Source organism: Oncorhynchus keta, chromosome 31 (assembly GCF_023373465.1).
Source record: "Oncorhynchus keta strain PuntledgeMale-10-30-2019 chromosome 31, Oket_V2, whole genome shotgun sequence".
NCBI lineage: Eukaryota > Metazoa > Chordata > Actinopteri > Salmoniformes > Salmonidae > Oncorhynchus > Oncorhynchus keta.
Window position 1 is genome coordinate 26,631,032 of NC_068451.1, and position 27,550 is coordinate 26,658,581.

At 42.8% G+C, this 27,550-nt stretch overlaps 1 protein-coding gene and 1 long non-coding RNA gene across 9 annotated transcripts in view; one reads left to right on the forward strand and one right to left on the reverse strand.

Annotated features, from left to right (window-relative positions):
- The window catches only part of LOC118363017 (voltage-dependent calcium channel gamma-6 subunit-like), a 50,978-nt gene that overhangs the window by 196 nt on the left and 23,232 nt on the right, over positions 1-27,550 (forward strand). Inside the window, exon 2 of the mRNA XM_052490083.1 lies at positions 5,859-6,579. Coding sequence (XP_052346043.1) covers positions 6,213-6,579 — 367 coding nt within the window. The 5' untranslated portion in view covers positions 5,859-6,212. The remainder of the gene's footprint in view (positions 1-5,858; positions 6,580-27,550) is intronic.
- Positions 952-2,607, reverse strand: LOC127914343 (uncharacterized). Of its 8 annotated transcripts, none has more exons than XR_008088141.1 (7): positions 2,499-2,607; positions 2,164-2,297; positions 1,829-2,029; positions 1,561-1,761; positions 1,427-1,493; positions 1,226-1,359; positions 1,033-1,158 (listed from the first exon to the last, which is right to left on the reverse strand). It is a non-coding gene; the product is annotated as an uncharacterized LOC127914343 (long non-coding RNA). The 8 variants fall into 8 exon arrangements; XR_008088139.1 differs by having other exon boundaries at positions 1,048-1,091; XR_008088144.1 differs by lacking the exon at positions 1,226-1,359 and having other exon boundaries at positions 1,027-1,158.

A 27,550-nucleotide genomic window follows, 5' to 3' on the forward strand; every position in this document is an offset into this window, starting at 1 on the left:
TGCTGATTTTCACAGATGTCTTTTTTCCTAACATGTGTGAGCAGTTAGAGCCTGCCGTTTTAGTTCTACTGCTCAACAAGTAATGGACAGATTCTTTTGAAATGAAACATTTCTGCAGTCGATCTTAGTTTTGACGGATATTTACACACGATTAGGTTTGATCTGAATCGTAAAACAGTTTTCTGTGTTATTTTGACAATTTTTTTACCATGATTAGGATCTCACGGACATTTGCACAGCAAAAAGTGACATCTAAGCAACTTAAATATGTTTTCTAGAGTGATAATTCACTTCAAATGAGTGTTTCTTGACTTACTAAGCTAAAATATCTAACGTCATTGGCAGATATTTGGCTTCTTTTAACCTAAAAAAGGCTAAATACAAGTCATTTATCTTATTTGAATATATTTTTTCAAGATATATAATCGTCTTATTAAAATAAGCTAAATAATCTGGCAATGACGTAACATAATTTAGTTAAGTAAAAAAAAGAACATAAGTGACTTATCACTCAATATAACATATGTTTGCTTGCTTAGATGTCACTTTTTGCAGTGCGTGATGTAATGGGATATCTATCCATGTGAGGTGTGTGTAATTCTACAGCTCCTAATTCAACTGTCAGCAGCTGCTCTTGTTCTTTCCCATTAGGTTCAGTGCTATGCCTTATGCTATAGATATAAGCTATAGGTTACTTAATGTGCAAGAGAAGTTTCAGTCTAGCCATTGGATATACATATCTCTAATAGTGTATACCATTAAATAATCTTTATTTTGGTTCTGTGGGACATTCCATAGGGAGCGCATGATGCTCTTTGACAGACAGAAAGTGATCCCTTCCACTGTGGTTGCCAGATCTGTCAGAAGGATGTCCCAGTGCAACGTTTAAAAAAGGGCAGACAGTTCTCAGCCGTTTGACTTTGGTTTGGAGATATAGACTGATAGCAGAGTACACACCTAATGGATGACTACACAGCAGTGGAGGCTGGTGGGAGGAGCTATAGACTGATAGCAGAGTACACACCTAATGGATTACTACACAGCAGTGGAGGCTGGTGGGAGGAGCTATAGACTGATAGCAGAGTACACGCCTAATGGATTACTACACAGCAGTGGAGGCTGGTGGGAGGAGCTATAGACTGATAGCAGAGTACACACCTAATGGATGACTACACAGCAGTGGAGGCTGGTGGGAGGAGCTATAGACTGATAGCAGAGCACACACCTAATGGATTACTACACAGCAGTGGAGGCTGGTGGGAGGAGCTATAGACTGATAGCAGAGTACACGCCTAATGGATTACTACACAGCAGTGGAGGCTGGTGGGAGGAGCTATAGACTGATAGCAGAGTACACACCTAATGGATGACTACACAGCAGTGGAGGCTGGTGGGAGGAGCTATAGACTGATAGCAGAGTACACACCTAATGGATTACTACACAGCAGTGGAGGCTGGTGGGAGGAGCTATAGACTGATAGCAGAGTACACACCTAATGGATGACTACACAGCAGTGGAGGCTGGTGGGAGGAGCTATAGACTGATAGCAGAGCACACACCTAATGGATTACTACACAGCAGTGGAGGCTGGTGGGAGGAGCTATAGACTGATAGCAGAGTACACACCTAATGGATGACTACACAGCAGTGGAGGCTGGTGGGAGGAGCTATAGACTGATAGCAGAGTACACACCTAATGGATTACTACACAGCAGTGGAGGCTGGTGGGAGGAGCTATAGACTGATAGCAGAGTACACACCTAATGGATTACTACACAGCAGTGGGGGCTGGTGGGAGGAGCTATAGACTGATAGCAGAGTACACACCTAATGGATTACTACACAGCAGTGGAGGCTGGTGGGAGGAGCTATAGACTGATAGCAGAGTACACACCTAATGGATGACTACACAGCAGTGGAGGCTGGTGGGAGGAGCTATAGACTGATAGCAGAGTACACACCTAATGGATTACTACACAGCAGTGGAGGCTGGTGGGAGGAGCTATAGACTGATAGCAGAGTACACACCTAATGGATGACTACACAGCAGTGGAGGCTGGTGGGAGGAGCTATAGACTGATAGCAGAGTACACACCTAATGGATGACTACACAGCAGTGGAGGCTGGTGGGAGGAGCTATAGACTGATAGCAGAGTACACACCTAATGGATTACTACACAGCAGTGGAGGCTGGTGGGAGGAGCTATAGACTGATAGCAGAGTACACACCTAATGGATTACTACACAGCAGTGGAGGCTGGTGGGAGGAGCTATAGACTGATAGCAGAGTACACACCTAATGGATGACTACACAGCAGTGGAGGCTGGTGGGAGGAGCTATAGACTGATAGCAGAGCACACACCTAATGGATTACTACACAGCAGTGGAGGCTGGTGGGAGGAGCTATAGACTGATAGCAGAGTACACACCTAATGGATGACTACACAGCAGTGGAGGCTGGTGGGAGGAGCTATAGACTGATAGCAGAGTACACACCTAATGGATTACTACACAGCAGTGGAGGCTGGTGGGAGGAGCTATAGACTGATAGCAGAGTACACACCTAATGGATTACTACACAGCAGTGGAGGCTGGTGGGAGGAGCTATAGACTGATAGCAGAGTACACACCTAATGGATTACTACACAGCAGTGGAGGCTGGTGGGAGGAGCTATAGACTGATAGCAGAGTACACACCTAATGGATGACTACACAGCAGTGGAGGCTGGTGGGAGGAGCTATAGAGGGACGGGCTCATTGTAATGGCTGGAATGGAATTCATGGAACGGTATCAAATATATGGAAATCACGTTTGACTCCGTTCCTTTTATTCCATTCCAGTCATCCTATAGCTCCTCCCACCAGCCTATCCCCACTCCTTCCCCACATTTCTATCACATTTAGAAGGTCATTGAAACTCCCAAACTCCCAGGTTTAAACGGAACTGCTGTCTCCTATCCTATCACGTTGCCCCAACTCAACTTTGTCCCTAACCGCTCAGGCACTTGTGTAGATGTTAGTGGATTGTATGTATAAACAAAATATACCTCCTACAGGCTACGATGACTTTTCATCAATTTCACTTATGTGTAGGCAATGGGTTGATTTAGGATTCCAGTTTGATATTAGAGAAGACACTTAGGATCAAGTCGTTCTCTTTTCTTTTCACCTGCTGTCTGACTGGCTGTGCCCCAACCTGGGAGCTGTCCATGGGACTCACTCCACCGCCCTGTCCCCTGATGAGGGACCTATCCCTGGGACACTCAATCTGTCCACCACCACTATCTGCGCTCGCCATTAATTGCCACCCAGGGCTGAATTATCTCACACACACACACACACACACACACACACACACACACACACACACACACACACACACACACACACACACACACACACACACACACACACACACGCACACGCACACACGCACACACACACACGCACGCACGCACACACACACACACCTTAGCCAAATACATTTAAACTCAGTTTTTCACAATTCCTGACATTTATTCCTAGTACCCTGTCTTAGGTCAGTTAGGATCACCACTTTATTTTAAGAATGTGAAATGTCAGAATATTAGTAGAGAGAATGATTTATTTCAGCTTTTATTTCTTTCATCACATTCCCAGTGGGTCAGAAGTTTACATACACTCAATTAGTATTTGGTAGCATTGCCTTTCAATTGTTTAACTTGGGTCAAACGTTTCGGGTAGCCTTCCACAAGCTTCCCACAATAAGTTGGGCGAATTTTGGCCCATTCCTCCTGACAGAGCTGGTGTAACTAAGTCAGGTTTGTAGGCCTCCTTGCTCACACACACTTTTTCAGTTCTGCCCACACATTTTCTATGGGAATGAAGTCAGGGCTTTGTGCTGGCCACTCCAGTACCTTGACTTTGTTGTCCTTAAGCCATTTTGCCACAACTTTGGAAGTATGCTTGAGGTCATTGTCCTTTTGGAAGACCCATTTGTGACCAAGCTTTAACTTTCTGACTGATGTCTTGAGATGTTGCTTCAATATATCCACATAATTTTCTTGCCTCATGATGCCATCTATTTTGTGAAGTGCATCAGTCCCTCCTGCAGCAAAGCTCCCCCACAACATGATGCTGCCACCCCCGTTCTTCACAGTTTGGATGGTGTTCTTCAGCGTGCAAGCCTCCCACTTTTTTCTCCAAACATAACAATGGTCATTATGGCCAAACAGTTCTATTTTTGTTTCATCAGACCAGAGGACATTTCTCCAAAAAGTATGATCTTTGTCTCCATGTGCAGTTGCAAACTGTAGTCTGCCTTTTTTATGGCCGTTTTTGAGCAGTGGCTTCTTCCTTGCTGAGCGGCATTTCAGGTAATGTCTTTCAGGTTACTGTGGATATAGATACTTTTGTACCTGTTTCCTCCAGCATCTTCACAAGGTCCTTTGCTGTTGTTCTGGGATTGATTTGCACTTTTTACACCAAAGTACGTTCATCTCTAGGAGACAGAACGCATCTCCTTCCTGAGCGGTATGATGGCTGCATGGTCCCATAGTGTTTATACTTGCGTACTATTGTTTGTACAGATGAACTTGGTACCTTCAGGCGTTTGGAAATTGCTCCCAAGGATGAACCAGACTTGTGAAGGTCTATTAGGTCTTTACTGATTTATTTTGATTTTCCCATGATGTCAAGCAAAGAGGCACTGAGTTTGAAGGTAGGCCTTGAAATACATCCACAGGTACACCTCCAATTGACTCAAATGATGTCAATTAGCCTATCAGAAGCTTTTGAAGCCATGACATAGTTTTCTGGAATTTTCCAAGCTTTTTAAAGGCACAGTTAACTTAGTGTATGTAAACTTCTGACCCACTGGAATTGTGATACAGTGAATTATAAGTGAAATAATCTGTCTGTAAACAATTGTTGGAAAAATTACTTGTGTCATGCACAAAGTAGATGTCCTAATCGACATGCCAAAACTATACTTTGTTAACAAGAAATGTGTGGAGTGGTTGAAAAATGAGTTTTAATGACTCCAACCTAAGTGTATGTAAACCTCTGACTTCAACTGTACATTACACTCAGTGTAATGCAGAATATTTCTTTCAGAGAGGGTACTAATAGCAACCTGCGAGGAGGATCTGTAGGGCCGGACCCAGGGATACCTGGCTGGGTTATTGGTCGGCGTCTGGCGAAAACAATAGCCTTTCCTTATGGCTGTCTGGCCCAGAGCCAGCACAGTTCCTAATGGAGGATTCAACACTCACCTTGACCCTGTCAGCAGTCTGCTCTAATAGCTTGTATCTGGCTCATACTCTCTCTGGTGTATAGGACAGCAACAAAAACATGTCCAACCCAGGCAGTTCTTTAATAAGAAGAAATTATTTGGTGGGTGATTGTATTTGTACTATTTCACACATGTATGAATTGGAAATGTGTGTTTTTACATTTCCCAACTCCCCCTGAGACACCTTCAGAGTGGGGTCACAGCCAACCATTGTTAAGGCACATTAACAGGGGAGTTGGGATATTGCCTTGCTCAAAGGCACATTAACACATGTTCTTTTCACCTTGTCACTGCAGGGATACAAACTAGCAACTTTTACAGTTACTGTCCCAACACTCTAACCACTAGGCTACTTGCTGTATCTAGGCTTGTACTCTGCTGCATAGGGCAGCAACAAAGGATCTCTACTCTTGGCAGACTGGCAGTTTTATCCACAGAGAGATCAGTGTTGGCCCAAGTGTTTTTTCCCACCTGAACTTGATCCCCCTTTTTAGGGAATCATCATCTCTCTTGTTATGGATGGGGACAAAGAGGGTGTTGTCGTTGTTCACCGTTTTTCTTCTTCTTTCCTTGTTTTTATTCAGGTGTTCCAGTATAATTAGACGCCATCCTTCCTCGTCACCCAGTCCTCTCCTCCTCCATTTTTCTCTCATCACTCCCTTTCTCCCATCTTGTCTACTCCCATACTGAACCATCCATCTCTCTCTCCCCTTTCCTCCTCCCGTTCTCCATTCTTCATCCCCACATCCACCTCTGAACTGCTGTTATCTGTGTCTCTACCTTCCTTCTGTGTTCAACCTTCCTTTCTTCTTTTTGGGGTTCACCCCCCTTCAATAATTTCCCTGCTTCTCTCTCTTCACCCTCTTTCCCGTCCTCTTCCCTCTTTCCCTCCCTTCCTCTCTCCATCCGGCCTATCTCGGCCTCTGGTAGAGGTCACCATGTGGGCCAACTACATTGTCCAGCCGGAGGAGGATGGCCGTATGGGGGTGGTAGGAGCAGGGCCCCATGGGGGCCTGGCAGGGGTGAAGGGAGTTGGGCGTGCTACAAGGCGGACCCCTAGGATGAGTGACAGCCAGGAGGGGAAGATCAAGCTGGCGTTCTTTGTGGCCATTGTGGGCGTGACCCTGACAGTGCTGGGGGTGGGAACAGAGTTCTGGGTGGAGCTGGCCACGCCCAAGACCTGGAGTAACAACCAGACGTGTCAGACAGCCCACTACGGCCTGTGGAAGGGGTGTACCCGCACCCTGTGGGTGGACGACATCAACCCCGAGAGAGAGAGCTGTGGCCCCGCCGACCTGCCCGGAGGTGAGGAACCTGTCTGTCTGTTGCATTAGGGCAGGCCATGAGTTGATTTTGGGGACAGGCTAGTTAATATCCTTAGGGTCTCATTTTGATGACAACACTGTAAAAATGGGTTCTGACTAGAGGGAGTAAAGCTACGACCGGAAGGGATTTCTTCGTAACAGGTTAGGAGAATGTGCGCAGCAGATTAGGATAATTAATGTGGCAGGTCAGGAGACTTAGGTTAAGATTAGGAAAAGGGTTAAGGTTAGCTAAAATGCTTTCCTAACCTGCTACGAAAAACCTCTTCCGGTCGTAGCTGGACTCCCTCAAATCACAACCGCAGAAATTGAGTTAAAGATGGATTAAACTGGGGTACTGATTTCATGACCAACCCCTGATTGCACTGTAGTGCTGTGTGTGTTAGTTAGGGCTTCCCCCCCTTCCTCTGTAATGATCTGTAAACATAGGATAGATGGAAGCAATGCGTTGGATGTCTCCCAGGAATTTGCATCAATATGTGGGTGTGTGTATGCATGTGTATATTGTATGTATGCGTGTGCATGCACTTGTGTGTGTGTGTGTGTGTGTGTGTGTGTGTGTGTGTGTGTGTGTGTGTGTGTGTGTGTGTGTGTGTGTGTGTGTGTGTGTGTGTGTGTGTGTGTGTGTGTGTGTGTGTGTGTGTGTGTGTGTGTGTGTGTGTGTGTGTGTGTGTGTGCGCGTGTGCTTATGCAAACGTGTGTGACTGGGAGGCGTGTATGCCAGCTTTGCTGCGTGTGTATCTGGGTCATCCTACAGATAATGTGCAAATTGAGTCCTTAAAGGAATACTGCTTTGAAATGGAGCCAATCTGAATTTGACAAATCTGAATGTGGTTACTGGTCTGTCTGTTAGTTATCTAGCTATAGGCATCAGATTTTTATAATCGTTGGTGAGTCAGAAAAGGATGTATCCAGTATCCTTGTAAAGATCCAAACTTTCATTGTGTTTATATAAGACAGACGCTTCCCTTTTACTGCATGATGGAGCTTCGTCTTTTGGAATATTTCAATGGATTATTATTTCATTTCAATATATTTTAGTTTTAGAATTTTCATTTATTGAATGATCAGTCCAAAATATATTTTGATTGCAGGAATTCGTCATTATATTAAACATTTGACTTTTTAAATTTCAGGAAAAGAAAGCTAATAAACTACGATTTTCAGCCACTTCCTCCATCTTGTACTTTTACGTTCCTCCATGTAAGTCTGTTATCTGTGGAATGACCCGTTTCTGTCTGTAGGGATCGTCCAGTGGTGGATGAATGCAGGTATTAAAGCACTTGTCCCACAGAGGGGGCCAGACAGGGCCTACGGTAGGATGAGGTAGCCATCTCCTGTATTCGTGCTTTATCTGCCAGAATAGTCTGATATTCAGCCAGGCTAGCAGTGGTTGGCTTTGATACACGACCAATGATGTATGTATTGTTTTGAATAGGATGTATATATATTTGACATTGTATAAATATAAAATTGATGTATTTCATTTTGCAGTCTTGATTTAGCTTGTTTTATTAGGGTGGATGAATCCTATGAATGTTCATATCTATTACAATGTAGATTACACGCTATATCCATCTGGTGCATTGTTTATCAGCCTCCGGTATTTTAGAGGGCTGATTCACCTTGGATGTCTAGTCGATAAACATCTATGTCTGACACACCTTGTGTGTCTTGTCTAGCAGATAAACATCTGTGTTTACGATGACGGTGTGTGTGTTGGAGTCGAGTCAGTATCTATTCTGACACTTCCTCGTCTCCTTGCGTCAAAACACTGTTGGCCCACAGTGCCTAACAGGCAGGCTCTGCTGTGTGTGTGTGTGTGTGGACTTCTCATGTTTGGAGAAAAACAACTGTTTCTCCGTCTGTGCGTCTCTATTTCACATTCATGTTTACATGCCCCTGGCGCCTGTCCCTGAGAAACAACATCACAGTCATTCTCTGTCACTGTCTGTCAGTGCCAGACCAACTAATACATCATACATCACTCACTGCTACTGTACATTACCATAACCTCTGATAAACTGACTAAGCCACTCAGAGGTGGACGAGTGGACAGGTGGACAGGCTTACAGGTGGACAGGTGGAGAGCTTGAGAGGTAGATCTCACTATAAATCTGTGGTTATAATATACAGGTTTCCTGTAACGCACCAGTGTTGCAGACAGAATAGCATTAAGGTTGATAGGAGAGTCTGCTGTATGTGTTTGTACTTGTGTGTGTGTTTGGTTTTACTATACTTGTGATGACCAGAAGTCAAACAAGGAACATGTTATTTTAGGCTAAGGTTTAGGGGTAGGGTTTGGGGTTAAGATTTTGAATGGGAATCAGTTGTTTGGTCCCCACATGGATAGTAAAACTAACATGTGTGTGTGGCTGTGTGTTTGTGGATCCCTCTGCATCTCTGACCACACAGAGTATGCAGGGGTGACTACCAGACAGGGGGATCGAGGAAGAACAGCAGAGGACGAGATAATATATATAAAAGACAGAGAGAGAGAAAGAGGAAGAGCCGCAGAGGACGAGAGAATATACATAAAAGACAGAGAGAGAGAGAGGAAGAGCCGCAGAGGACGAGAGAATATATATAAAAGACAGAGAGAGAAAGAGAGGACGAGCAGCAGAGGACGAGAGAATATATATAAAAGACAGAGAGAGAGAGAGAGAGGACGAGCAGCAGAGGACGAGAAAATATATATAAAAGACAGAGAGAGAGAGAGAGAGGACGAGCAGCAGAGGACGAGAAAATATATATAAAAGACAGAGAGAGAGAGAGAGGACGAGCAGCAGAGGATGAGAAAATATATATAAAAGACAGAGAGAGAGAGAGAGAGGACGAGCAGCAGAGGATGAGAAAATATATATAAAAGACAGAGAGAGAGAGAGAGGAAGCAGCAGAGGACGAGAAAATATATATAAAAGACAGAGAGAGAGAGAGAGAGAGGACGAGCAGCAGAGGATGAGAAAATATATATAAAAGACAGAGAGAGAGAGAGGACGAGCAGCAGAGGACGAGAAAATATATATAAAAGACAGAGAGAGAGAGAGAGAGAGAGACGAGCAGCAGAGGACGAGAAAAATATATAAAAAGACAGAGAGAGAAAGAGAGAGAGAGAGACAGAGCAGACAGAGGACGAGAAAATATATATAAAAGACGAGAGAGAGAGAGAGAGGACGAGCAGCAGAGGATGAGAAAATATATATAAAAGACAGAGAGAGAGAGAGAGGACGAGCAGCAGAGGATGAGAAAATATATATAAAAGACAGAGAGAGAGAGAGAGAGACGAGCAGCAGAGGATGAGAAAATATATATAAAAGACAGAGAGAGAGAGAGGAGCAGCAGAGGACGAGAAAATATATATAAAAGACAGAGAGAGAGAGAGAAGAGGACGAGCAGCAGAGGACGAGAAAATATATATAAAAGACAGAGAGAGAGAGAGAGAGAGAGCAGCAGAGAGGACGAGAAAATATATAAAAGACAGAGAGAGAAAGAGAGAGAGAGGACGAGCAGCAGAGGACGAGAAAATATATATAAAAGACAGAGCGAGAGAGAGAGAGGACGAGCAGCAGAGGATGAGAAAATATATATAAAAGACAGAGAGAGAGAGAGAGGACGAGCAGCAGAGGACGACAAAATATATATAAAAGACAGAGAGAGTAGAGAGAGAGAGGACGAGCAGCAGAGGATGAGAAAATATATAAGACAGAGAGAGAGAGAGGACGAGCAGCAGAGGATGAGAAAATATATATAAAAGACAGAGAGAGAAAGAGAGAGAGAGGACGAGCAGCAGAGGACGAGAAAATATATATAAAAGACAGAGAGAGAAAGAGAGAGAGAGGACGAGCAGCAGAGGACGAGAAAATATATATAAAAGACAGAGCGAGAGAGAGAGGAGGATGAAAGATATACATAAAGAGAGAGAAAGAGAGAGAGAGAGGAGAGAGAAAATATATATAAAAGACAGAGAGAGAGAGAGAGAGGACGAGCAGCAGAGGATGAGAAAATATATATAAAAGACATAGAGAGAGAGAGAGGGAAGCCGCAGAGGACGAAAGAATATACATAAAAGACAGAGAGAGAAAGAGAGAGAGAGGACGAGCAGCAGAGGACGAGAAAATATATATAAAAGACAGAGAGAGAAAGAGAGGACGAGCAGCGGAGGACGAGAAAATATACATAAAAGACAGAGAGAGTGAGAGAGGAAGAGCCGCAGAGGACGAGAGAATGTACATAAAAGACAGAGAGAGAAAGAGAGAGAGAGGATGAGCAGCAGAGGACGAGAAAATATATATAAAAGACAGAGAGAGAAAGAGAGGACGAGCAGCAGAGGACGAGAAAATATATATAAAAGACAAAGAGAGAGAGAGAGGACGAGCAGCAGAGGACGAAAAATATATATAAAGACAGAGAGAGAGAGAGAGAGAGAGGACGAGCAGCAGAGGATGAGAAAATATATATAAAAGACAGAGAGAGAGAGAGAGGACGAGCAGCAGAGGACGAGAAAATATATATAAAAGACAGAGAGAGAAAGAGAGGACGAGCAGCAGAGGAAGAGAAAATATATATAAAAGACAAAGAGAGAGAGACAGGACGAGCAGCAGAGGACGAGAAAATATATATAAAAGACAAAGAGAGAGAGAGAGGACGAGCAGCAGAGGACGAGAAAATATATATAAAATACAGAGAGAGAGAGAGGACGAGCAGCAGAGGACGAGAAAATATATATAAAAGACAGAGAGAGAGAGAGAGGAAGAGCCGCAGAGGACGAGAGAATGTACATAAAAGACAGAGAGAGAAAGAGAGAGAGAGGACGAGCAGCAGAGGACGAGAAAATATATATAAAAGACAGAGAGAGAAAGAGAGGACGAGCAGCAGAGGATGAGAAAATATATATAAAAGACAAGAGACAGAGAGAGAGAGAGAGAGAAGAGCAGCAGAGGACGAGAAAATATATATAAAAGACAGAGAGAGAGGACGAGCAGCAGAGGACGAGAAAATATATATAAAAGACAGAGAGAGAAAGAGAGGACGAGCAGCAGAGGACGAGAAAATATATATAAAAGACAGAGAGAGAGAGAGGACGAGCAGCAGAGGACGAGAAAATATATATAAAAGACAGAGAGAGAGAGAGAGGAAGAGCAGCAGAGGACGAGAAAATATATATAAAAGACAGAGAGAGAAAGAGAGAGAGAGGACGAGCAGCAGAGGACGAGAAAATATATATAAAAGACAGAGAGAGAGAGAGAGGACGAGCAGCAGAGGACGAGAAAATATATATAAAAGACAGAGAGAGAGAGAGGACGAGCAGCAGAGGATGAGAAAATATATATAAAAGACAGAGAGAGAGAGAGAGAGGACGAGCAGCAGAGGATGAGAAAATATATATAAAAGACAGAGAGAGAGAGAGACGAGCAGCAGAGGACGAGAAAATATATATAAAAGACAGAGAGAGAGAGAGGACAGCAGCAGAGGATGAGAAAATATATATAAAGAGAGAGAGACAGAGAGAGAGAGAGAGGACGAGCAGCAGAGGACGAGAAAATATATATAAAAGACAAAGAGAGAGAGAGGACGAGCAGCAGAGGACGAGAAAATATATATAAAAGACAGAGAGAGAGAGAGAGGACGAGCAGCAGAGGACGAGAAAATATATATAAAAGACAGAGAGAGAGAGAGGACGAGCAGCAGAGGACGAGAAAATATATATAAAAGACAGAGAGAGAAAGAGAGAGAGGACGAGCAGCAGAGGACGAGAAAATATATATAAAAGACAGAGAGAGAGAGAGAGAGAGAGGACGAGCAGCAGAGGACGAGAAAATATATATAAAAGACAGAGAGAGAGAGAGAGAGAGGACGAGCAGCAGAGGACGAGAAAATATATATAAAAGACAGAGAGAGAGAGAGAGAGGACGAGCAGCAGAGGACGAGAAAATATATATAAAAGACAGAGAGAGAGAGAGAGAGGACGAGCAGCAGAGGATGAGAAAATATATAAAAGACAGAGAGAGAGAGAGAGGACGAGCAGCAGAGGACGAGAAAATATATATAAAAGACAGAGAGAGAAAGAGAGAGAGAGGACGAGCAGCAGAGGACGAGAAAATATATATAAAAGACAGAGAGAGAGCGAGAGAGAGAGGACGAGCAGCAGAGGACGAGAAAATATATATAAAAGACAGAGAGAGAGAGAGAGGACGAGCAGCAGAGGATGAGAAAATATATATAAAAGACAGAGAGAGAGAGAGAGAGGACGAGCTGCAGAGGATGAGAAAATATATATAAAAGACATAGAGAGAGAGAGGAAGCCGCAGAGGACGAGAAAAATATATATAAAAGACAGAGAGAGAAAGAGAGAGAGACAGCAGCAGAGGACGAGAAAATATATATAAAAGACAGAGAGAGAGAGAGAGGACGAGCAGAGAGGACGAGAAAATATATATAAAAGACAGAGAGAGAAAGAGAGGACGAGCAGCAGAGGATGAGAAAATATATATAAAAGACAGAGAGAGAAAGAGAGTGGACGAGCAGCAGAGGACGAGAAAATATATATAAAAGACAGAGAGAGAAAGAGAGGACGAGCAGCAGAGGACGAGAAAATATATATAAAAGACAAAGAGAGAGAGAGAGGACGAGCAGCAGAGGGCGAGAAAATATATATAAAGACAGAGAGAGAGAGAGAGAGAGGACGAGCAGCAGAGGATGAGAAAATATATATAAAAGACAGAGAGAGAGAGAGAGGACGAGCAGCAGAGGACGAGAAAATATATATAAAAGACAGAGAGAGAGAAAGAGAGGACGAGCAGCAGAGGAAGAGAAAATATATATAAAAGACAAAGAGAGAGAGAGAGGACGAGCAGCAGAGGACGAGAAAAAATATATAAAAGACAAAGAGAGAGAGAGAGGACGAGCAGCAGAGGACGAGAAAATATATATAAAAGACAGAGAGAGAGAGAGGACGAGCAGCAGAGGACGAGAAAATATATATAAAAGACAGAGAGAGAGAGAGAGAAGAGCAGCAGAGGACGAGAAAATATATATAAAAGACAGAGAGAGAGAGAGAGAGGACGAGCAGCAGAGGACGAGAAAATATATATAAAAGACAGAGAGAGAGAGAGAGGACGAGCAGCAGAGGACAGAAAATATATATAAAAGACAGAGAGAGAGAGAGGACGAGCAGCAGAGGACGAGAAAATATATATAAAAGACAGAGAGAGAGAGGACGAGCAGCAGAGGACGAGAAAATATATATAAAAGACAGAGAGAGAAAGAGAGGACGAGCAGCAGAGGACGAGAAAATATATATAAAAGACAGAGAGAGAGAGAGGGACGAGCAGCAGAGGACGAAAAATATATATAAAAGACAAAGAGAGAAAAGACAGAGAGAGGACGAGAAAATATATATAAACAAAGAGAGAGAGAGGACGAGCAGCAGAGGACGAGAAAATATATATAAAAGACAGAGAGAGAGAGAGAGGGACGAGCAGCAGAGGACGAGAAAATATATATAAAAGACAGAGAGAGAGAGGACGAGCAGCAGAGGACGAGAAAATATATATAAAAGACAGAGAGAGAGAGAGGACGAGCAGCAGAGGACGAGAAAATATATATAAAAGACAGAGAGAGAGAGAGGAGAGCAGCAGAGGACGAGAGAATATATATAAAGACAGAGATAGAGAGGACAAGACAGCAGAGAGGATGAGAAAATATATATAAAAGACAGAGAGAGAAAGAGAGGACGAGCAGCAGAGGACAGAGAAAATATATATAAAAGACAGAGAGAGAGAGAGAGGACGAGCAGCAGAGGATGAGAAAATATATATAAAAGACAGAGAGAGAGAGAGAACGAGCAGCAGAGGATGAGAAAATATATATAAAAGACAGAGAGAGAGAGAGAGGACGAGCAGCAGAGGACGAGAAAATATATATAAAAGACAGAGAGAGAAAGAGAGAGAGAGGACGAGCAGCAGAGGACGAGAAAATATATATAAAAGACAGAGAGAGAAAGAGAGGACGAGCAGCAGAGGACGAGAAAATATATATAAAAGACAGAGAGAGAAAGAGAGGACGAGCAGCGGAGGACGAGAAAATATACATAAAAGACAGAGAGAGTGAGAGACGAGCAGCAGAGGACGAGAAAATATATATAAAGACAGAGAGAGAGAGAGAGGACGAGCAGCAGAGGATGAGAAAATATATATAAAAGACAGAGAGAGAAGAGAGAGGACGAGCAGCAGAGGACGAGAAAATATATATAAAAGACAGAGAGAGAAAGAGAGGACGAGCAGCAGAGGACGAGAAAATATATATAAAAGACAAAGAGAGAGAGAGAGGACGAGCAGCAGAGGACGAGAAAATATATATAAAAGACAGAGAGAGAGAGAGAGGACGAGCAGCAGAGGACGAGAAAATATATATAAAAGACAGAGAGAGAGAGAGAGAAGAGCAGCAGAGGACGAGAAAATATATATAAAAGACAGAGAGAGAAAGAGAGAGAGAGGACGAGCAGCAGAGGACGAGAAAATGTACATAAAAGACAGAGAGAGAAAGAGAGAGAGAGGACGAGCAGCAGAGGACGAGAAAATATATATAAAAGACAGAGAGAGAGAGAGAGGACGAGCAGCAGAGGACGAGAAAATATATATAAAGACAGAGAGAGAGAGAGAGGACGAGCAGCAGAGGATGAGAACATATATATAAAGAGAGAGAGAGAGAGAGAGAGAGAGAGGACGAGCAGCAGAGGATGAGAAAATATATATAAAAGACAGAGAGAGAGGACGAGCAGCAGAGGACGAGAAAATATATATAAAAGACAGAGAGAGAAAGAGAGGACGAGCAGCAGAGGACGAGAAAATATATATAAAAGACAGAGAGAGAGAGAGGACGAGCAGCAGAGGACGAGAAAATATATATAAAAGAGAAAGAGAGAGAGAGAGGACGAGCAGCAGAGGACGAGAAAATATATATAAAAGACAGAGAGAGAGAGAGAGAGGACGAGCAGCAGAGGACGAGAAAATATATATAAAAGACAGAGAGAGAGAGAGAGGGACGAGCAGCAGAGGACGAGAAAATATATATAAAAGACAGAGAGAGAGAGAGAGAGAGGACGAGCAGCAGAGGACGAGAAAATATATATAAAAGACAGAGAGAGAGAGAGGACGAGCAGCAGAGGACGAGAAAATATATATAAAAGACAGAGAAAGAGAGGACGAGCAGCAGAGGACGAGAAAATATATATAAAAGACAGAGAGAGAGAAGAGAGGACGAGCAGCAGAGGACGAGAAAATATATATAAAAGACAGAGAGAGAGAGGAGAGGACGAGCAGCAGAGGACGAGAAAATATATATAAAAGACAGAGAGAGAAAGAGAGGACGAGCAGCAGAGGATGAGAAAATATATATAAAAGACAGAGAGAGAGAGAGACGAGCAGCAGAGGACGAGAAAATATATATAAAAGACAGAGAGAGAGAAGAGGACGATATATATAAAAAGACAGAGAGAGAGAGAGGAGGAGCAGCAGAGGACGAGAAAATATATATAAAAGACAGAGAGAGAGAGAGAGGACGAGCAGCAGAGGACGAGAAAATATATATAAAAGACAGAGAGAGAGAGAGAGGACGAGCAGCAGAGGACGAGAAAATATATATAAAAGACAGACAGAGAGAGAGAGACGAGCAGCAGAGGACGAGAAAATATATATAAAAGACAGAGAGAGAAAGAGAGAGAGAGGGACGAGCAGCAGAGGACGAGAAAATATATATAAAAGACAGAGAGAGAGAGAGAGAGGACGAGCAGCAGAGGATGAGAAAATATATATAAAAGACAGAGAGAGAGAGAGACGAGCAGCAGAGGACGAGAAAATATATATAAAAGACAGAGAGAGAAAGAGAGAGAGAGAGGACGAGCAGCAGAGGAGAGAGAAAATATATATAAAAGACAGAGAGAGAGAGAGAGAGGACGAGCAGAGGGATCGAGAAAATATATATAAAAGACAGAGAGAGAGAGAGAGGACGAGCAGCAGAGGACGAGAAAATATATATAAAAGACAGAGAGAGAAGAGAGAGAGAGGACGAGCAGCAGAGGATGAGAAAATATATATAAAAGACAGAGAGAGAGAGAGAGGACGAGCAGCAGAGGATGAGAAAATATATATAAAAGACAGAGAGAGAGAGAGAGAGAGACGAGCAGCAGAGGACGAGAAAATATATATAAAAGACAGAGAGAGAGAGAGGACGAGCAGCAGAGGACGAGAAAATATATATAAAAGACAGAGAGAGAGAGAGAGAGACGAGCAGCAGAGGACGAGAAAATATATATAAAAGACAGAGAGAGAGAGAGAGGGACGAGCAGCAGAGGACGAGAAAATATATATAAAAGACAGAGAGAGAGAGAGAGACGAGCAGCAGAGGATGAGAAAATATATATAAAAGACAGAGAGAGAGAGAGAGGACGAGCAGCAGAGGACGAGAAAATATATATAAAAGACAGAGAGAGAGGACGAGCAGCAGAGGACGAGAAAATATATATAAAAGACAGAGAGAGAGAGAGAGGACGAGCAGCAGAGGACGAGAAAATATATATAAAAGACAGAGAGAGAGAGAGGACGAGCAGCAGAGGACGAGAAAATATATATAAAAGACAGAGAGAGAGAGGACGAGCAGCAGAGGATGAGAAAATATATATAAAAGACAGAGAGAGAGAGAGGACGAGCAGCAGAGGACGAGAAAATATATATAAAAGACAGAGAGAGAAAGAGAGGACGAGCAGCAGAGGACGAGAAAATATATATAAAAGACAAAGAGAGAGAGAGAGGACGAGCAGCAGAGGACGAGAAAATATATATAAAAGACAGAGAGAGAGAGAGAGGACGAGCAGCAGAGGATGAGAAAATATATATAAAAGACAGAGAGAGAGAGAGACGAGCAGCAGAGGACGAGAAAATATATATAAAAGACAGAGAGAGAAAGAGAGAGAGAGGACGAGCAGCAGAGGACGAGAAAATATATATAAAAGACAGAGAGAGAGAGAGAGGACGAGCAGCAGAGGACGAGAAAATATATATAAAAGACAGAGAGAGAGAGAGAGGACGAGCAGCAGAGGACGAGAAAATATATATAAAAGACAGAGAGAGAGAGAGAGGAAGAGCCGCAGAGGACGAGAGAATATACATAAAAGACAGAGAGAGAAAGAGAGAGAGAGGACGAGCAGCAGAGGACGAGAAAATATATATAAAAGACAGAGAGAGAAAGAGAGGACGAGCAGCAGAGGACGAGAAAATATATATAAAAGACAGAGAGAGAAAGAGAGGACGAGCAGCAGAGGACGAGAAAATATATATAAAGACAGAGAGAGAGAGAGAGGAAGAGCAGCAGAGGATGAGAAAATATATATAAAAGAGAGAGAGAGAGAGAGAGAGAGGACGAGCAGCAGAGGATGAGAAAATATATATAAAAGACAGAGAGAGAGGACGAGCAGCAGAGGACGAGAAAATATATATAAAAGAGAGAGAGAGAGAGAGAGGACGAGCAGCAGAGGACGAGAAAATATATATAAAAGACAGAGAGAGAGAGAGGACGAGCAGCAGAGGACGAGAAAATATATATAAAAGACAGAGAGAGAGAGAGGACGAGCAGCAGAGGACGAGAAAATATATATAAAAGACAGAGAGAGAAAGAGAGGACGAGCAGCAGAGGAAGAAAATATATATAAAAGACAGAGAGAGAGAGGACGAGCAGAGGACGAGAAAATATATATAAAAGACAGAGAGAGAGAGAGGACGAGCAGCAGAGGACGAGAAAATATATATAAAAGACAGAGAGAGAGAGAGAGACGAGCAGCAGAGGACGAGAAAATATATATAAAAGACAGAGATAGAGAGGACGAGCAGCAGAGGACGAGACAATATATATAAAAGACACAGAGAGAAAGAGAGAGAGGACGAGCAGCAGAGGACGAGAGAATATATATAACAGACAGAGATAGAGAGGACAAGCAGCAGAGGACGAGACAATATATATAAAAGACAGAGAGAGAAAGAGAGGACGAGCAGCAGAGGATGAGAAAATATATATAAAAGACAGAGAGAGAGAGAGAGGACGAGCAGCAGAGGACGAGAAAATATATATAAAAGACAGAGAGAGAAAGAGAGAGAGAGGACGAGCAGCAGAGGACGAGAAAATATATATAAAAGACAGAGAGAGAATGAGAGAGAGAGGACGAGCAGCAGAGGACGAGAAAATATATATAAAAGACAGAGAGAGAGCGAGAGAGAGAGGACGAGCAGCAGAGGACGAGAAAATATATATAAAAGACAGAGAGAGAGAGAGGACGAGAGAGAGAGAGGACGAGCAGCAGAGGACGAGAAAATATATATAAAAGACAGAGAGAGAGAGAGAGAGGACGAGCAGCAGAGGACGAGAAAATATATATAAAAGACAGAGAGAGAAAGAGAGAGAGAGGACGAGCAGCAGAGGATGAGAAAATATGTATAAAAGACAGAGAGAGAGAGAGAGAGGACGAGCAGCAGAGGACTAGAAAATATATATAAAAGACAGAGAGAGAGAGGGACGAGCAGCAGAGGACGAGAAAATATATATAAAAGACAGAGAGAGAGAGAGAGAGAGAGAGAGAGAAAATATATATAAAAGAGAGAGAGAGAGAGAGGACAGAGGAGCAGAGAAAAAATATATAAAAAGACAGAGAGAGAGAGAGAGGACGAGCAGCAGAGGACGAGAAAATATATATAAAAGACAGAGAGAGAGAGAGGACGAGCAGCAGAGGACGAGAAAATATATATAAAAGACAGAGAGAGAAAGAGAGGACGAGCAGCAGAGGATGAGAAAATATATATAAAAGACAGAGAGAGAGAGAGAGGACGAGCAGCAGAGGACGAGAAAATATATATAAAAGACAGAGAGAGAGAGAGAGGAGCGAGCAGCAGAGGACGAGAAAATATATATAAAAGACAGAGAGAGAGAGAGAGGACGAGCAGCAGAGGACGAGAAAATATATATAAAAAGACAGAGAGAGAGAGAGAGGAAGAGCAGCAGAGGACGAGAAAAAATATATAAAAGACAGAGAGAGAGAGAGAGGACGAGCAGCAGAGGACGAGAAAATATATATAAAAGACAGAGAGAGAAAGAGAGGACGAGCGGACGAGCAGCAGAGGACGAGAAAATATATATAAAAGACAAAGAGAGAGAGAGAGGACGAGCAGCAGAGGACGAGAAAATATATATAAAATACAGAGAGAGAGAGAGAGACGAGCAGCAGAGGACGAGAAAATATATATAAAAGACAGAGAGAGAGAGAGAGGAAGAGCCGCAGAGGACGAGAGAATGTACATAAAAGACAGAGAGAGAAAGAGAGAGAGAGGACGAGCAGCAGAGGACGAGAAAATATATATAAAAGACAGAGAGAGAAAGAGAGGACGAGCAGCAGAGGACGAGAAAATATATATAAAAGACAAAGAGAGAGAGAGGACGAGCAGCAGAGGACGAGAAAATATATATAAAGACAGAGAGAGAGAGAGAGGACGAGCAGCAGAGGATGAGAAAATATATATAAAAGAGAGAGAGAGAGAGAGAGAGAGGACGAGCAGCAGAGGATGAGAAAATATATATAAAAGACAGAGAGAGAGAGAGAGGACGAGCAGCAGAGGACGAGAAAATATATATAAAAGACAGAGAGAGAAAGAGAGGACGAGCAGCAGAGGACGAGAAAATATATATAAAAGACAGAGAGAGAGAGAGGACGAGCAGCAGAGGACGAGAAAATATATATAAAAGACAGAGAGAGAGAGAGGACGAGCAGCAGAGGACGAGAAAATATATATAAAAGAGAAAGAGAGAGAGAGAGGACGAGCAGCAGAGGACGAGAAAATATATATAAAAGACAGAGAGAGAGAGGACGAGCAGCAGAGGATGAGAAAATATATATAAAAGACAGAGAGAGAGAGAGGACGAGCAGCAGAGGACGAGAAAATATATATAAAAGACAGAGAGAGAGAGAGGACGAGCAGCAGAGGACGAGAAAATATATATAAAAGACAGAGAGAGAGAGGACGAGCAGCAGAGGACGAGAAAATATATATAAAAGACACAGAGAGAGAGAGAGGACGAGCAGCAGAGGACGAGAGAATATATATAACAGACAGAGATAGAGAGGACAAGCAGCAGAGGACGAGACAATATATATAAAAGACAGAGAGAGAAAGAGAGGACGAGCAGCAGAGGACGAGAAAATATATATAAAAGACAGAGAGAGAGAGAGAGACGAGCAGCAGAGGACGAGAAAATATATATAAAAGACAGAGAGAGAGAGAGAGGACGAGCAGCAGAGGACGAGAAAATATATATAAAAGACAGAGAGAGAGAGGACGAGCAGCACAGGACGAGAAAATATATATAAAAGACAGAGAGAGAAAGAGAGGACGAGCAGCAGAGGATGAGAAAATATATATAAAAGACAGAGAGAGAGAGTGGACGAGCAGCAGAGGACGAGAAAATATATATAAAAGACAGAGAGAGAGAGGGACGAGCAGCAGAGGACGAGAAAATATATATAAAAGACAGAGAGAGAGAGAGAGAGAGAGAGAGGGAGAGGATGAGAGAATATATATAAAAGACAGAGAGAGAGAGAGGACGAGCAGCAGAGGACGAGACAATATATATAAAAGACAGAGAGAGAAAGAGAGGACGAGCAGCAGAGAACGAGAAAATATATATAAAAGACAGAGAGAGAGAGAGAGAGAGAGGACGAGCAGCAGAGGATGAGAAAATATGTATAAAAGACAGAGAGAGAGAGAGAGAGGACGAGCAGAAGAGGACGAGAAAATATATATAAAAGACAGAGAGAGAGAGTGGACGAACAGCAGAGGACGAGAAAATATATATAAAAGACAGAGAGAGAGAGAGAGACGAGCAGAGGACGAGAAAATATATATAAAAGACAGAGAGAGAAAGAGAGAGAGGACGAGCAGCAGAGGACGAGAAAATATATATAAAAGACAGAGAGAGAGAGAGAGGACGAGCAGCAGAGGACGAGAAAATATATATAAAAGACAGACAGAGAGAGAGAGAGAGAGAGAGGAGAGAGAGAGGACGAGCAGCAGAGGACTAGAAAATATATATAAAAGACAGAGAGAGAGAGAGAGACGAGCAGCAGAGGATGAGAAAATATATATAAAAGACAGAGAGAGAGAGAGGAGAGGACGAGCAGCAGAGGATGAGAAAATATATATAAAAGACAGAGAGAGAGAGAGAGAGAGAGAGACGAGCAGCAGAGGACGAGAAAATATATATAAAAGACAGAGAGAGAGAGAGACGAGCAGCAGAGGACGAGAGAATATATATAAAAGACAGAGAGAGAGAGAGAGAGACGAGCAGCAGAGGATGAGAAAATATATATAAAAGACAGAGAGAGAGAGAGAGAGAGAGAGACGAGCAGCAGAGGACGAGAAAATATATATAAAAGACAGAGAGAGAGAGAGAGGACGAGCAGCAGAGGATGAGAAAATATATATAAAAGACAGAGAGAGAGAGAGAGGACGAGCAGCAGAGGACGAGAAAATATATATAAAAGACAGAGAGAGAGAGAGAGAGAGAGGACGAGAAAATATATATAAAGAGAGAGAGAGAGAGAATATAGATAAAAGCAGCAGAGGAGAGAAAATATATATAAAAGAGAGAGAGAGAGGACGAGCAGCAGAGGATGAGAAAATATATATAAAAGACAGAGAGAGAAAGAGAGGACGAGGACAGCAGAGGACGAGAAAATATATATAAAAGACAGACGAGCAAGAGGATGAGAAAATATATATAAAAGAGAGAGAGAGAGAGAGAGGACGAGCAGCAGAGGACGAGAAAATATATATAAAAGACAGAGAGAGAGAGAGAGAGAGAGAGAGTGGACGAGCAGCAGAGGACGAGAGAATATATATAAAAGACAGAGAGAGAGAGGACGAGCAGCAGAGGACGAGAAAATATATATAAAACACAGAGAGAGAGAGAGGACGAGCAGCAGAGGTAGAGAAAATATATACAAAAGACAGAGAGAGAGAGAGCGAGGACGAGCAGCAGAGGACGAGAAAATATATATAAAAGACAGAGAGAGAGAGAGAGAGGACGGAGCAGCAGAGGACGAGAGAATATATACAAAAGACAGAGAGAGAGAGAGAGAGAGAGAGGAAGATCAGCAGAGGACGAGAAAATATATACAAAAAACAGAGAGAGAGAGAGAGAGAGAGGACGAGCAGCAGAGGAGAGAAAATATATATAAAAGACAGAGAGAGAGAGAGAGGACGAGCAGCAGAGGATGAGAAAATATATATAAAAGACAGAGAGAGAGAGAGAGAGGACGAGCAGCAGAGGACGAGAAAATATATATAAAAGACAGAGAGAGAGAGAGAGAGAGAGAGAGAGCAGAGAGAATGTAGAGAAAATAGAGAGAGACAGAGAGAGAAGAGAGCAGAGAGGCGAGAAAATACATAAAAGACAGAGAGAGAGAGAGAGAGAGAGACGAGCAGCAGAGGACGAGAAAATATATATAAAAGACAGAGAGAGAGAGAGAGAGAGAGAGACGAGCAGCAGAGGACGAGAAAATATATATAAAAGACAGAGAGAGAGAGAGAGAGAGAGAGAGACGAGGAGCAGAGGACGAGAGAATATATATAAAAGACAGAGAGAGAGGAGAGCAGCAGAGGAAGAGAAAATATATATAAAATACAAAGAGAGAGAGAGAGGACGAGCAGCAGAGGACGAGAAAATATATATAAAAAGACAGAGAGAGAGAGAGAGAGAGAGAGGACGAGGAGACAGCAGCAGAGGACGAGAAAATATATATAAAAGACAGAGAGAGAGAGAGAGAGACAGAGAGAGAGAGGACGAGCAGCAGAGGACGAGAAAATATATACAAAAGACAGAGAGAGAGAGAGAGAGAGACGAGAGCAGAGGACGAGAGAATATATATAAAAGACAGAGAGAGGACGACGAGCAGCAGAGGAAGAGAAAATATATATAAAAGACAAAGAGAGAGAGAGAGGACGAGCAGCAGAGGACGAGAAAATATATATAAAAGACAGAGAGAGAGAGAGAGGACGAGCAGCAGAGGATGAGAAAATATATATAAAAGACAGAGAGAGAGAGAGACGAGCAGCAGAGGACGAGAAAATATATATAAAAGACAGAGAGAGAGAGGACGAGCAGCAGAGGATGAGAAAATATATATAAAAGACAGAGAGAGAGAGAGAGAGAGAGAGGGAGAGGATGAGAGAATATATATAAAAGACAGAGAGAGAGAGAGAGAGAGGACGAGCAGCAGAGGACGAGAGAATATATACAAAAGACAGAGGAGAGAGAGAGAGAGAGAGAGAGAGGAAGATCAGCAGAGGACGAGAAAATACATACAAAAGACAGAGAGAGAGAGAGAGAGAGAGAGGACGAGCAGCAGAGGTAGAGAAAATATATACAAAAGACAGAGAGAGAGAGAGAGAGGACGAGCAGCAGAGGATGAGAAAATATATATAAAAAATACAGAGAGAGAGAGAGAGAGACGAGCAGCAGAGAGACGAGAAAATATATAAAAGACAAAAGACAGAGGAGAGAGAGGAGAGAGAGACAGAGAGAGAAAGAGAGAGACGAGCAGAGAGGACGAGAAAATATATATAAAAGACAGAGAGAGAGAGAGAGAGACGAGCAGCAGAGGATGAGAAAATATATATAAAAGACAGAGAGAGAGAGAGAGAGAGAGAGGATGAGAGGAAGAAATATATATAAGAAGAGGACATATATAAAAGACAGAGAGAGAGAGACAGAGCAGCAGAGGACGAGAAAATATATATAAAACAGAGAGAGAGAGAGAGGACAGCAGCAGAGGACGAGAAAATATATATAAAAGACAGAGAGAGAGAGAGACAGAGCAGCAGAGGATGAGAAAATATATATAAAAGACAGAGAGAGAGAGAGAGGACGAGCAGCAGAGGACGAGAAAATATATATAAAAGACAGAGAGAGAGAGAGAGAGAGAGCAGCAGAGGACGAGAGAAATATATAAAAGACAGAGAGAGAGAGAGGACGAGCAGCAGAGGACGAGAAAATATATATAAAGACAGAGAGAGAAAGAGAGAGAGCAGCAGAGGACGAGACAGCAGAGGAGGACGAGAAAATATATATAAAAGACAGAGAGAGAAAGAGAGGACGAGCAGCAGAGGACGAGAAAATATATATAAAAGACAAGAGAGAGAGAGAGAGAGAGAGGACGAGCAGCAGAGGACGAGAAAATATATATAAAAGACAGAGAGAGAGAGAGAGAGAGAGAGGACAGCAGCAGAGGACGAGAAAATATATATAAAAGACAGAGAGAGAGAGAGAGAGAGAGAAAATATATACGAGCAGCAGAGGACGAGAAAATATATATAAAAGACAGAGAGAGAGAGAGAGAGAGAGGACGAGCAGCAGAGGACGAGAAAATATATATAAAAGACAGAGAGAGAAGAGAGAGGACGAGCAGCAGAGGACGAGAAAATATATATAAAAAGACAGAGAGAGAGAGAGAGAGACGAGCAGCAGAGGACGAGAAAATATATATAAAAGACAGAGAGAGAGAGAGGACGAGCAGCAGAGGACGAGAAAATATATATAAAAGACAGAGAGAGAGAGAGGAAGAGCAGCAGAGGACGAGAAAATATACAAAGGACAAGAGAGAGAGAGAGAGAGAGAGAGGACGAGCAGCAGAGGACGAGAAAATATATATAAAGACAGAGAGAGAGAGAGAGAGGAGAGGACGAGCAGCAGAGGACGAGAAAATATATATAAAAGACAGAGAGAGAGAGAGAGAGAGGGACGAGGAGCAGAGGACGAGAGAATATATATAAAAGACAGAGAGAGAGACGAGCAGAGAGGAAGAGAAAATATATATAAAATACAAAGAGAGAGAGAGAGGACGAGCAGCAGAGGACGAGAAAATATATATAAAAGACAGAGAGAGAGAGAGAGAGAGAGAGGACGAGCAGCAGAGGACGAGAAAATATATATAACAGACAGAGAGAGAGAGAGAGAGAGAGAGGGACGAGCAGCAGAGGACGAGAAAATATATACAAAAGACAGAGAGAGAGAGAGAGAGAGGACGAGGAGCAGAGGACGAGAGAATATATATAAAAGACAGAGAGAGGACGAGCAGCAGAGGAAGAGAAAATATATATAAAATACAAAGAGAGAGAGAGAGGACGAGCAGCAGAGGACGAGAAAATATATATAAAAGACAGAGAGAGAGAGAGAGTGGACGAGCAGCAGAGGATGAGAAAATATATATAAAAGACAGAGAGAGAGAGTGGACGAGCAGCAGAGGACGAGAAAATATATATAAAAGACAGAGAGAGAGAGGACGAGCAGCAGAGGACGAGAAAATATATATAAAAGACAGAGAGAGAGAGAGAGAGAGAGAGAGAGGAGAGGATGAGAGAATATATATAAAAGACAGAGAGAGAGAGAGAGAGGACGAGCAGCAGAGGACGAGAGAATATATACAAAAGACAGAGGAGAGAGAGAGAGAGAGAGAGGAAGATCAGCAGAGGACGAGAAAATACATACAAAAGACAGAGAGAGAGAGAGAGAGAGAGACGACGAGCAGCAGAGGTAGAGAAAATATATACAAAAGACAGAGAGAGAGAGAGTGGACGAGCAGCAGAGGATGAGAAAATATATATAAAATACAGAGAGAGTAGAGAGAGAGGACGAGCAGCAGAGGACGAGAGAATATATACAAAAGACAGAGAGAGAGAGAGAGAGAGAGAGAGAGAGAGAGAGAGAGAGAGAGAGAGAGAGAGAGGAAGAGCAGCAGAGGGCGAGAAAATACATACAAAGGACAGAGAGAGAGAGAGAGAGAGACGAGCAGCAGAGGACGAGAAAATATATATAAAGACAGAGAGAGAGAGAGAGAGAGAGAGAGGACGAGCAGCAGAGGACGAGAAAATATATACAAAAGACAGAGAGAGAGAGAGAGAGAGAGAGAGGACGAGGAGCAGAGGACGAGAGAATATATATAAAAGACAGAGAGAGGACGAGCAGCAGAGGAAGAGAAAATATATATAAAATACAAAGAGAGAGAGAGAGGACGAGCAGCAGAGGACGAGAAAATATATATAAAAGACAGAGAGAGAGAGAGAGAGGACGAGCAGCAGAGGAAGAGAGAATATATATAAAAGAGAGAGAGAGAGAGGACGAGCAGCAGAGGACGAGAAAATATATATAAAATACAAAGAGAGAGAGAGAGGACGAGCAGGAGAGGACGAGAAAATATATATAAAAGACAGAGAGAGAGAGAGAGAGAGAGAGGACGAGCAGCAGAGGACGAGAAAATATATATAACAGACAGAGAGAGAGAGAGAGAGAGAGAGAGACGAGCAGCAGAGGGCGAGAAAATACATACAAAAGACAGAGAGAGAGAGAGAGAGAGAGAAGACGAGCAGCAGAGGACGAGAAAATATATATAAAGACAGACAGAGAGAGAGAGAGAGAGAGGACGAGCAGCAGAGGACGAGAAAATATATACAAAAGACAGAGAGAGAGAGAGAGAGAGGACGAGGAGCAGAGGACGAGAGAATATATATAAAAGACAGAGAGAGGACGAGCAGAGAGCAAGAGAAAATATATATAAAATACAAAGAGAGAGAGAGAGGACGAGCAGCAGAGGACGAGAAATATATATAAAAGACAGAGAGAGAGAGAGAGAGAGGACGAGCAGCAGAGGAAGAGAAAATATATATAAAAGAGAGAGAGAGAGAGAGAGAGAGAGAGAGAGAGGACGAGCAGCAGAGGACGAGAAAATATATATAAAAGACAGAGAGAGAGAGGACGAGCAGCAGAGGACGAGAAAATATATATAAAAGACAAAGAGAGAGAGAGAGGACGAGCAGAGAGGACGAGAAAATATATATAAAAGACAGAGAGAGAGAGAGAGGGAG